This window comes from Neophocaena asiaeorientalis, unplaced genomic scaffold (assembly GCF_003031525.2).
Source record: "Neophocaena asiaeorientalis asiaeorientalis breed wild unplaced genomic scaffold, Neophocaena_asiaeorientalis_V1.1 scaffold388, whole genome shotgun sequence".
NCBI lineage: Eukaryota > Metazoa > Chordata > Mammalia > Artiodactyla > Phocoenidae > Neophocaena > Neophocaena asiaeorientalis.
In genome coordinates this window covers 344603-357061 of record NW_020172738.1, presented here as the reverse complement: position 1 = coordinate 357061, position 12459 = coordinate 344603, and the positions used below count along the sequence as shown (strand labels likewise).

The window sequence follows — 12459 nt, the reverse complement described above, 5'->3', positions numbered from 1 at the left end:
TTTCCTTGTACTAAATCTGCAAAATTTGGTGTGTATTTTACACACACAGTGCACCTCAATTAGGACTAGCCACGTGTCAAGCTCTCGAGAGCCACGTGTGGCAGGGGGCTACCAAAGTGGGCAGTGCAGCTTTAGGGAGTACAAAGATCAGTGAAAAGATTTTCAGTCAACCGCATCATTGTTTTCAGATTCCTTATATCCCTGTCATGTCCCATCCTACAGAAACAGTACAGCGTGTGCCACAGCTTCTGCTCATGTCTCTGACAGACTGTTCTGTTTGGCTTCCGTATCAAGATACTTCATCACAGTTATCTTTTCATTGCAAAGTGCACCTCTTGGGAACGGCCTTCCTAATCGTACAACACAACATCCAGAAGATCAGGTTTAAATAAGTAAAGAGATTGACAGATTTTCTATAAAAATGAGAAAAGTTTTTTAAGTGGAAAAAGATACAACTTTTTGTTGAAGACTGTCAGCCTGTTGCCAGCTCTTTACCTGTACTAACTCATTTGATCTTCACAACCCTGTGTATGAGCTCAATGTTACAGATAAGGAAGCAGAGGCACAGAGAAGTCAAGTGACTTGCCCAAAGTCACTCAGCTAAGAAGTAGCAGAACTGGGATTCAAACCCAGGGGGTTGGGCTCCTGTGCCCGTGTGCATAAATTCTGTGCTACATCACCTCCCTATGTTTTTACTGTGGGAGAAAACATTTGAAACATATAAACAAATCATATCTGTAATATGTAAGAAGATGCTATCAAGCTAGAAGACAAACATAAATAACCTCATAGAAAAATGGGCAAAGGATAAGAACAGGCAATTCATAGAAAAAGAAATGGAAACAGCCAATAAGCATATGAAGAGATGCTCAATTTATGTCATCAAGGACAGGCAGGTTAAAACAAGATATGATTTTTCATCCAACAGATTAGAGCAAAAATCAAGAAGTTTGCTAACGGGGTTAGGAGGGTGTGTGAAAATGGCCTCTCTCGCACTGCCGTAGTGTGAAATTTGAACTGCCTTTTTGAATGGCGATCTGGTGGTATCCACCACCATTGAAAACGCACTTCACTTTTCACCGACAATTCCACTTCCGGGCACCTATCCTATGGCTGTGGTCTCCCACAGGCGTGAAGATGCAGGCACACAGAAGCTCTCCTAACCCAGCTCCACATGACCCATGTGCCCGGGGTCACGTGCACTGCTTCCCTGCAAAGCCCTGCAAAGACCTGCTGAGAGCCGGGCACAGGCTGCCCGCCACCTGCCACCCGCACACTTCTCTCCCCACCAGTGAGCCCCGTGTTTGTCCTTAAACTTATGCAAGCCTGTCGTACTTGCTCTGCAATTACGTCCTTACTTGATAAAAACTAAAGACTTTTCAGTGCAAAGAGAGTTGTTTTTATGAAAAGTAAGCTGAAAGCTCTAAGAGGTCAGTTAAAGGCAAGTTGCTAAAAACCAAAAGCAAAATCAAACTACTCTTGAATAAACAAGTGTAAAATATGGGGGAAAACATCATAAAGATCTACAAGGATTTTGCACTTAAGAGTCTTCACAAGCGTCTAAAGTCCAAAATCCCACCGGGCTTTATGACTGTAATTTACCAGGAGAGAGAAAGTGAACACAGCTGGTCCTCCAGTGAGAACCCAGGAGCCAAGAAAAGGCCTCCAAAAGCATGCATTGTTTGCATGTTTTTAAATAATGAAAATGTATTAATGAGTAGCTTATTTAATTTTAAACTTTGAAAAATAAAGTGATAAACTTTAACAATACAAAATGATTCACTGTTCCCTTTGGTAACTTTTCTTGCCCTGAATTGTAATCTGTATGATAATGTCATGGGTTTAGTTTTCTAATCAGTTGGATAATTTCTGCCTTTCAGTGGAGGATTTAAGCAATTTACATTTGTGGTTATAACAGATACATTTGCTATGAACTCTGCCACCTTATTTTATTTTTAATATTTATTTATTTAATTAATTTATTTAGCTGCGCCAGCTCTTGGTTGTGGCATTTGGGATCTAGTTCCCTGACCAGGGATCAAAGCCGGGCCCCCGGCATTGAGAGCTTGGAGTCTTAGCCACTGGACCACCACGGAAGTCCCTGCCACCTTATTTTATGCTATTTGTTTTTTGTGCTTCTTTACTGTTTGCTTTCCTTTTATTACAAGATCCCTGCTTTCTCTGCTTTTGGCTTGTTGTTGGAGAAGGTTTATACCATGCTTTAAGTTCTACTGGGGTTTATCTCTAAGCTTTCCAAATTATTTATTTCTCTAATTACCAAGGTAAAAAAATAAACAAGTATTCCTCGAAAAACTAGACACTTTTCCTTATTTTGAGGACTATAAAAAAGGCCCCATGGTGGTAATATTGCATGAAAAAAGCCAAGTGCGAAATACCATTGTATAATCCCTTTTATATGAAAGTCAAAGTTAGGGATAGTGCGAGGGAAACAAAAGCAAAAGTAGACAAATGGGACAATATCAAACTAAAAAGCTTTTGCACAAAGAAGGAAGCTATCAACAACATGAAAAGGCCACCTACCGAAAGGGAGAAGATATGTGCAAATGATGTATCTGGTAAGGGGTTAATATCTAAAATATACAAAGAACTCATACAAGTCAATATCAAAAAACGAACTCGATTAAAAAATGGGCAGAGGATCTGAATAGACATTTGTCCAAAGAAGACATACAGCTGACCAACACCACATGAAAGGATGCTCAACGTCACTAATCATCAGGGAAACGCAAATCAAAGCCACAATGAGACACCACCTCTCACCTGTCAGAATGGTTACTATCAAAAAGACAACAAGTAATAAGTGCTGGTGAGGGCGTGGAGAAAAGGGAACCCTCATGCACTCTTGGTGGGATTGTAAGTTGGTGCAGCCAATATGGAAAACAGTATAGAGATTCCTCAAAAATTAATAATAGAAGTATCATATGATCCAGAAATTCCACTCCTGGGTATTTATCTGAAGAGAATGAAAACACTAAGTCAAAAGATATTTGCGGGCTTCCCTGGTGGCGCAGTGGTTGAGGGTCCGCCTGCCGATGCAGGGGACACGGGCTCGTGCCCTGGTCTGGGAAGATCTCACATGCCATGGAGCGGCTGGGCCCGTGAGCCATGGCCACTGAGCCTGCGCGTCCGGAGCCTATGCTCCGCAGTGGGAGAGGCCACAGCAGTGAGAGGCCCGTGTACCACAAAAAAAAAAAAAGATATTTGCACCTCTATGTTCACTGCAGCATTGTTTACAATAGCCAAGATATGGAAACAACTTATGTGCCCATCAATAGATCAATGGATAAAGAAGATATGGTGTATATATATATACTATGGAATATTACTCATTCATAAAAAAGAATAAAATCTTGCCATTTGAGACAACATGGATGGACCTAGAGGGTATTATGCTAAGTGAAAAAAGTCAGACAGAGAAAGACAAATATTATATTTGCAGGTATAAAAGATTCACTTATATGTGGAATCTAAAAAAAACAAAACGAACAAACAGAACAGAACAGAAATAGATACAGAAAACAAATAGCTGGTTGCTAGAGGGGAGGAGGGTAGGGAAGGAAAGAAATAGGTGAGGGATCGTAAGAGGTAGAAATTTCCAGTTGCAAAATAAACGAGTCACAGGTATGAAATGTACAGTGTGGGGATACAGTCAATACCTATGCAATACCTTTGTATGGTGGCATATTGTAACTAGACTTAATCAAAACGTTTAGGTGACCATTTTGAAATGTACAGAAATACCAAATCACTACGTTGTATAACAGGAACTAACATAGTGTTGTAGGTCAATTATACTTTAAAAACGAAAAGCAAACTCAGAAGAGGAGATCAGGCTGTGGGGTGCAGTGGGGTGGGGAAGGGGGAGGGGGAGGGGGAATTAAATGAAGGCAGTTAGAAGGTACAAACTTCCAGTTATAAGATGTAATGTACAACACGATAAATATAATTAAGTTTGCTGGTATATATATGTTACATATGGAAGAGAGTAAATCCTGAGTTCTCATCATAAGGAAAAAAAAATTCTCCATTTCTTTAATGTTGTATCTATACAAAATGGTGGATGTTCACTACACTTCTTGTGATCATTTCACGATGCATGGAAGTCAAGTCATTATGCTGTACACGTGAAACTTATACAGTGTTGTGTGTCAGTTATATCTTAATAAAACTGGAAGGAAAAAAGTTAGGGATGATAAAAAAAAGCAAAAAGTTAGGGGTGATGGCTCTGTCAGTGGCTGGTGGACAGCCACCTGTGGGGGGATTTCTCTGTGGCTTTCAGCACCTTCCACATGGTTGCTTTCAGTGGCATTCCTCAGTCCAGTTCCACCTGCCTCTTGGAGATCCCCCCGACCATGCATCTTCACTTCTGGTGGGGTGCGTGGTTCTTTACATCCCCTCACCAGTATCTTTGTGAGAAGCTGGGATAAGTCCCATCAGGATGACTAGACACTACTGACATCAGAAGTTTCATTAAAAAACTGTGGCATCCTTTACAAATCACCGCTTGCAAGTGACACGTGATGTCAGAGGTTAAACCCATCCCTCCTGAGTCTGCGGGGCAGGACACAGTGAACCTCGGTGGCCCTTTAAAAGTCAAGTGCTATCAAGCCTTCTAGAAGAGCAAAGGTATCGTACCAACCGAGTCAGTGTTAGATAACCCTCGTCGGGAACTAGTCTCAGTCTTGGTCATTACCTGTGCACACGACCTGCAGTTTTGCCTTTCTATAGAATCTCGTGCAGGAGAACAAAGAGTTAAAGAAGGACAGGACATCTGGAGTCGGGACTGCATAGGAACAAGTTCAAGCATGGCTTGAAGGAACACGTGAGTGGAGGGGAGTGGAGGTTGAGGGCGAGAGGGAGCGTGAGAGGATAGAGAGGATGGAATTGGACTGAACAAGTTAAAAAAAAACATCTCTTCACTTTTTCCCTCTGCACCCACCTTTTAACTTTCACGATGACACACACCTGCAGGGTCACCATTTCTCGCCCCCAGTCTCTGCCCTTGCTATTGACCAACTTGTCTCTCTGTACCACAGATTTCCCCTCTATACCCGGACAATCTTGGTTCAACTAAAATGAACACTTAGCTAGACTTCTTAGCTACTCATTTCTATTGCCATTCATGTTTTATTTCTCCTCGCTAGCAACAAACTATTAGGTGACTCCGTGATCTTACCTCAGCCTAACTGACGGGCAGTCTACCTGGACCATCGGATGAAGTGGGAGAGACACAAGTCCCAGATTCCCACACCGTTTCAGGAGGGTGCCAAGGGCTTTCTTTCAGAGCCCCACCCAAGCTTCAAGCGACTACAAAATGAAGATGTGGGATAAGACTGTGTGTGAAAAGTAAAGCACAGATGACTCGTTAGTTCACCGTCACAGTGAGTTCAGCATCACCTACTGCATCAGCGTTCACGCGTACCATGGCAATGCCCCCACGATAACACCTAAAGGTTTAGAGAACGCAATCTTACTATCTGACGCAACAGCAATGAGGAGAACACTAAGTACTGGGGTTGAGCTATCCTAGAAGGTAACTGGGTACTTTTTGGTGCCTGTGAATTTTCCTGCATGTTCTGGATGGATGTACCCTGCAAGTAATTCCTCTGGTAAACCAGCCAGGGAGTCTCACCCCTCAGAAGAAGGCTCACCCACATTGGTTAAAACCCCTGTACGTTCTGATCGGATGCTCCCACCCTAGGGCAGCCCATTACCTCCTGCAGCCTGATCTCCTCCGGCTGGAGGATGTCCAGCACCCCGCTGCTCCGAATCTCCGGGAGATCCTGCCAGAGGTTGAATCTCGAGTGCGGGTTACTGAGCAGGCATATCTGGGGCACAGCCTTCCTCTCCGGTGGGCTTGCAGGCTCCTCCTCTTCCCCTTCATCCTCCTCCGGGGTCTCCGCACTGGCCGGGGACCCATCAGCATTGTCTTGGATTTCTGCGTCCTGTTGCCTCCTGGTTTCAATTTCCTGGAGAGTTGATTTATCTCGGTATTCCTGATACAGGAGCCCTGAAATCAAATGGAATTGTATTGACATGAAAAAGATTTCAGAGGAAGACCTTTTGGAATCACTAAGTCAAAGCTTTGGACTCCTATCAAGGGCTGATGCTCTGCCTGTGAAAATACAAAGAAAGCCAGAACCGCACAGGTCTCAGAAAAGGCTCTATCACTGAACAAACTACCACTGTCTTCATTTCTTGGGAAGGATCAGCGTGCATGAGTTTTTTTTTTTTTTTTTCAACAAAGAATGAAGAAATCCCTGAACAGATTCAAAATCCAGTCACAAAAATATATGCTTTTCACACACATACTTAGCAGACAACAAGAATCCAGAATTTGACGTGTTAATAACCAATGTGTGCAGAGTCGATGGAAATGTCCCAGTTATGTTTCAGTATCCCAATAGGATGCTTCTCAGAGCCTAAATGCTTCAATATTAAAACTCAAGTATATTCATTGGTGAAATGCGAATAGCTGTAAATTCTCATTTTGAAGGAAAAAGCCAATATTTCATCAACCTTATGATTCAAAAGGGAAACATTCCTTTTTTGCTTTCACACTTTCAGACTTACTTCCCTGACCTGAAATAAATGCAGCCTAAGTCTCCAAGGAGATTTGGGGGTACAGAGGAATCAGCAAAAACGTAGCATCTCCACAGGGAAAAATTCATTTTGGATGTCCTGGCTGCAGGGCAGAGGGTTGGTCTCTCCACACCAGGAGCAGCAGAAAAGCTTCAGTGGCAAGGGGGCTCCCAGCCCAGGGAGAGGGGAAGCGGGGCTGGGTGGGGAGAGGAAGGAGGGGGGGTCCTGCTGGCGATGAGGCTGGGAGGAGAGGAGGGTCACCCCAAGGGTTTTGTCTATCCTGTGGGCAAAAGGGAAGCCCCTCAGGCAAACAGCTCTGGTCTACATCTTAGGAGGCCCGTGGATGGGAAGAAAGAGGCCATGCCAGTTCTCTAAGGGAGTGATGATGGAGGCCTGAACTGCAGTGGTGGTGGAGGGATGGGGCCATGTGCATGATTCAGGGACAGTTATAAGGTAGAAGACAGGTCCTGGTGATTGGCTGGTGCTGTGTCATGAACGATATCTGGGTGACCAGTTGGCAAGGGGGTCTGGTGGCCCTGTTCAAGGAGATGAGGAATATAGGAGGAGGCTCCGACTGGGGAATGGGGTGGTGGTGAGATCCAGGTGCACCTGAAGGGAATGCAGGTGGAGAGAACCAGTGGGCAGCTGGACTGGTCTGGAGCCTGGGAAAGCTGTTGGGCCCCTTGATATATCTATCTATAAAACAAAGATGACTTTCCCGGGAAAGTTCTAACAGGGATAAGTGTACCACTTGTAAAGCACTTTCTCATGCAATGCAGTACAAACATTAGCTATTATTCCTTCTTTAATTGTTAAATATATCTAAACAGTACAAAAAAGGAAGGAAAAAAACAGACGATCTTCAAAATTCTGAAAAATGGCTGGATAAATTATATTCATAATTTATAAATAACAGGAACTCAATAAATCACCTTGTGGATTAAATTAGTTGGCTTCCTTCATTCCTTCATTCTATAATGCTAGATTATAAAGGCTTTATGCTAAGTATAACATTTACTTCAAAAAAAAATATCCTGTGATTTTACGTTACAATCCAGCGATTACAACATGGAGTTAATCTGACAAAGGAATGGAAAAGAAAATCTAAATCTATGCTAAATGCAACCCAAATTGAAGATCTATAAAGACAGAGGTTTAAAGTCACTACATAAACCGGTTCAGTCATGAGCATAAGATATGATTACTATTGCCAACATCGAACCAATTAATCTCCTGTGATTCCGATACTGTTTTCACGGAGGTTTAAAGAAACCAGGATTCCACGAGTTGACTTGGATTCACTTTTCAAAGCTTAGCACAGTGTCTCCCACAGAGTAGGTACTCACATATTTGTTGAGTTGAACACCTTTAAAAATGCAGTTTCCAAGCTTCTCAAAAATATCTAACCAATTTGGCATCTTTTTGAAAGTTCAAAAATCTGGCTTATGCATGCTACATGGCACATCGTGTGTATCATGGGTCAGCATGATGGGTAAATCATGGGTAAATGCTATCTCCAACATCTCACATGATGATGTGATACATATGCTGAAATGAGACAAAAACATCAGCATTGTGGGTAGTTGGGTTGAAAGTAGTATTTCTGAAATCACATTGTGGCAGACACTGTGGCTGCCTCTCCTCTATCCCCTCACAGCCCTTCTTCCCAGCTGGCAGGGAGGGCTTTTGTCTGGGTGCTGACCTAGTCTGTGCTCAGGGAAGTGGATGAATGCTGACTGATCAAAGCCTACCATGATGGTTCCCTTCCCCTTGCCACTGCTGGGTTTAGACATGAGCATGTGACATGACCTGGCCAAAGAGACTGAGGGGACATCTTACATCTTTAAGAAGGGCTTCTCAAAAAGATGTCCCTCCCCAGGAGACATCTGAAGACAAACTGCTCTTTTTTTTTGTTTTTGTTTTTATACATGGTTGCTTGAGGATGTGATGCATGGAGCTCTGGCAGCCATCTTGTGATATGAAGCCCAAATGCTGAGAATGGTAGAGGGAAAGGAACTAGGTGGTTGATTGACTTAATGAACCAAATGCAGAATTTCCTACCTCATTCCTGGAGTCAACTGAGATAGAATACTTTCATTCTTTAAGGTCATTTTTTTTTTGGGGGGGGGCGCTGGATATTCTATTACACTCAGCCAAAGACTCCCAATACAAGTAATCTTAGCATTTTCTTAAAACTTCATACTTCTTTCTGAAGTCTTCAGAATATGAATTTAAACACGCATTTTCCTGGAGTTACTATGATTACAAAGAGTTATCTGACACACTGTGTAACCATTTTCATGACCTGTTTATTTTTATTAGCCTTACCTGAGGAGCTATGTTATCTGATTAAATTTTTGTAGTAGAGATATACTGTTGATATATCATGTTTTTCTATTTTCTCTTTTGTACATTCAGTAATCAAAATTGATTTTACCTGTAAAAGCTGGCACCTGGTATTATATTCGTGCAGAATTAGAAGGCTCAGTTCCCATCTCTCCTAATTAAAATGATCTATATCAGGTTGGCTGAGCTACCCTGCAGAAGGAGGATAAGCTCCTGGAGTCCTTCAAAATCTCACCTTCGGAAGGGAATAATTTTTTTCTTTGAATCCTTCAGATAGAAACTTCTAAAGGGCAGAGAATTCATTTATTTTTAGTGAGCACCTTCTATGCACCAAGCAGTTGTTAGGTGCCAGAGACAACCACAGCACACACACACACAATCACAGGGTCTCAGGGTCTATGATCTTCAGGGCCACCACCAACTACAATGACAGCTGTATACCACATCATGCATAGTCCTGGCATCATTCTGTTCTTGCCTGGGTGGGAGCCACTGCAAAATTCAACACAGTGGTCTACAAGATGCCCATATAGCCTTCCCACTTTCCTTCCCCCTTAATTCCACTGTGTCTTTAGGAACGCGTTGTCCTTTCCTGATACCCGGCAAAGAATTCACTTCATTCGGTGAGCTAAAAGCAGCTGGCCTCCTGTAGCAACCTGCTTGGCATAAGCCTAGAGTCTATGATGAAGGATGTGAGGAGAAGGCAGCCTCGGTCCTGTGCTGTCATTCGGCACATCTGTTGAGCACCGACCATGGATCCAGCCCAGGAGTCAGAAACACATAGTCACCATTACTCCAGGAGATAGGGGGAGAAAAGCCTCAGAATGTCAGTCTCTACTGTTTACCAAATGAGGAAACTGAGGGCCAGGATGAGCAGGTACCAGAGCTCAGAGCTCCCGACTCCCAGCTTTGAGCTTATGCCACGGGCTCTCCAGGAAGGAGGTCTCCACACACCCACACTGCAGAAGGGAGCCTCTCTCACCGTGAGAGGAGGCACGGATCTCCCCACTCCCACCTCGATTTCCTTCCTGGTCCTGACATTGATCTCAGCCAGAGGATCCCTTTCTAGAGGGTGGAATTCGAGGCTTCCAGCACACGCCAAGGCCGAGGTGGCCCTCCTCGCCATAAAGGGCAATGTGGTAGAGGTGGAAGAAAGGGATTTTCGGGTGTGTTTGTCCTCAGATCAGCCCCTCTCCATTTTCGCCAGCAAACAAAGGGAAAAGCCGCCACCACCATCACCACCCAGCCCACACGCAGGGGGCCCACTAGGAACAATACCCCTGGAGTCAGCACTGCTTAAGAGCATGCAGTGTGTGCTCCACCCTCAGCTTTGCAAGGGCTCAGCTCCTCCCAGGGTTCAGTCCAGAATAAACCCCAGCCAGGGGAAAGGGAACCTGCCCAAAAAGTCTCCTAAACATGGGTCTCCTGGGGCGATGGAAGCTCCACTTCCACTGGAGACACTTCATGTCCGTCTGAGTGTTTGGGATGGAGAACAATAAGGAGGAATTTAGGAAAGAAAATTTTCAAGCCAAAATTTTAATTTAATGAATAAACCTCTGCTCTGACAACCGTGAAGAACAGAAAGATTTCTGGGCCGTACCATTCCCGAAGAACCCACGCCACCCACTTGTGGCCACCTCTGGTGATGAAGATGAGAGCTAGCTTGATGTCATCAGCAATCTTTGACTTTTAAATGCGAGTGCTCGGGTTTTGGGGATGCCTTCTCAATCCACTTTCTGCTTTCACAGAGCTTCAACTGCAGCTGTGCAGGAGCTGGACACGCGGGCTATGCCCTGCACTTCTGGCCATGCTCTGGACAGGCAGGTGGAGCCAGCCTTCCCTTCCTAACCCAGGGGCCTCTGGGGCTCTCAGCTTCTCTCTACTTACCTTTCCTTCCCCTGTGCAAAGTCTGCCACTGCCACCCCTTCCTGAATTGCCCCAGTCAGCCTGACTGTCTCCACAAGTCCCCTCTGCAGGGTCCCCTCCCTTTACAGGTCTCCCCCAGGCCCCCGGGTGGGGATGGCGGGGGGACGCATGGAGCGTCACCTCCTGCATGGCCCATAAGCACCTAACCCCTGGACTTTCTGGCAGAAGACGCAAGAGGACAGAGAGCCCTCCCCAGGAAAGAGCTGGGCAAGCACACCTCTCCAAGAGAGCAGGAAAGAAATGCATTTGCTAAAGCCCAATTATACAGCCACTATTAAAACGCGGCAGTTTTGCCTCTGGAACCATTTAGAACCAAATATGTCAGTAACCTTCCTTGTCAGAAACATCTGTCCAGGGGAAATGCAAGGGCATCCCACAAGCAGGGTGAGCCCTCAGAGTCCACCAGGAACCAACGTTTCCCCCAGTGACGCCCCGTCGCCGCTGGGGACACCCACCTATTTGTTCGATGAGGTTCCTCCAGGAGTCGGAGGGAATGGGGTGGATCATCTGCAGGGCCTCGGTGAGCGTGGTGGGGCTGTCGGGGAGGGCCGGGCACTCCTCGGGTGTGGCCTCATTTCCCAGGGTGGAGGACGACTCGCTGCCAGAGAGAGAGGAGAGGCAGGAGCCGGTTATTTTTAAGCAACGACACACCTCGGCCAGCTCGCGAGAGGCGTCTGCACAGGCGGCCCTGGCCAGATGGACCCTGACCAGGATGTCCAGGCCGAGCGGCCGCCGCCGCTCCCTGCCACGCAGGCCCCACAGGCCCTTTTTGTCACCGCATCAGGGCGCGACCGGGTAATTCATTCCCACACCAGCCCGCCCAAACCTTCATGTTTTCGGAGCTCGCGGGCAGGCGTCGGAAACTTGGCGCGTCCTGCCCTCTTCGCGGCGCCGCCCCGCCGCCCGGACGGGTCCAGCGGCCAGGGGCCCTGCGCTCGCTGCGCACCCCGTGCCGCTCGCTGTCACACAGCCCCCGGCCCCCTTTGGGTAGCGATCCTCCAGTCCCAGGGCCACGCAGCGCGGAGAGGGGCCACCGAACGGGACGCGTGCGCCCAGGGCTCCCGAGAGAGGGCGCGAGAGGCGGTCCGGGGCAGGGACAGGGGTGTCGGCGGTCCGGCTGGGGAGCACCCCCCGACCTCAGGCGGCCTGCGGGCACGATGGGGGCCGCGGGAGGAGTGAGGGGCTGCGGGGCCCGCAGGGCGGGGGGCGCGGGACAGGCAGTTCGGGTAGACGTCCCCGACCAGGGACGCAAGCTGGGGCCACAGGCGCGCAGTGGTGGCGCGCAGGGGTCGGGACGGCCGCTCGTCCTCACCTGCCAGGGAGGTGTCCCGCCGCTGAGTCGCGCGCGTCGCTCTCCGAGGTGGAGCTGTCGTGGTCCACGGCGCAGGCGGCGCTGAAGGCTGCGGCCAGCAGCTCCATGGGGGCCGGCAGCCAGCCAGGCTCTGGGGCCGGGTCGGGGACCGCGCTGGGGGCCCGGAGCCGGGCGGGGGGCGACGAGCGGTCTCCGGAGCAGGGTCGCAGCGCGCTTAGCTGGAGCCTGAGCTACCGCTGCCGCCGCCGCTGCCAAGAGCTCCAGCAGGCGCC

At 47.1% G+C, this 12459-nt stretch overlaps 1 protein-coding gene across 3 annotated transcripts in view; it reads right to left on the bottom strand.

Moving 5' to 3' along the window:
- Positions 1-12459, bottom strand: part of NGEF (neuronal guanine nucleotide exchange factor) — a 110173-nt gene that overhangs the window by 26253 nt on the left and 71461 nt on the right. For 2 of the 3 annotated variants that reach the window (XM_024740538.1, XM_024740536.1), the window contains 2 exons: positions 11331-11473; positions 5736-6031 (listed from right to left, as the gene is read on the bottom strand). In XM_024740538.1, the coding sequence (XP_024596306.1) occupies positions 5736-6031; positions 11331-11382 (348 nt within the window). In that variant the 5' untranslated portion in view covers positions 11383-11473. Of the gene's footprint in view, positions 1-5735; positions 6032-11330; positions 11474-12187; positions 12295-12459 lie in introns of those variants that run through there. The other variant, XM_024740537.1, reaches the window with a different exon arrangement.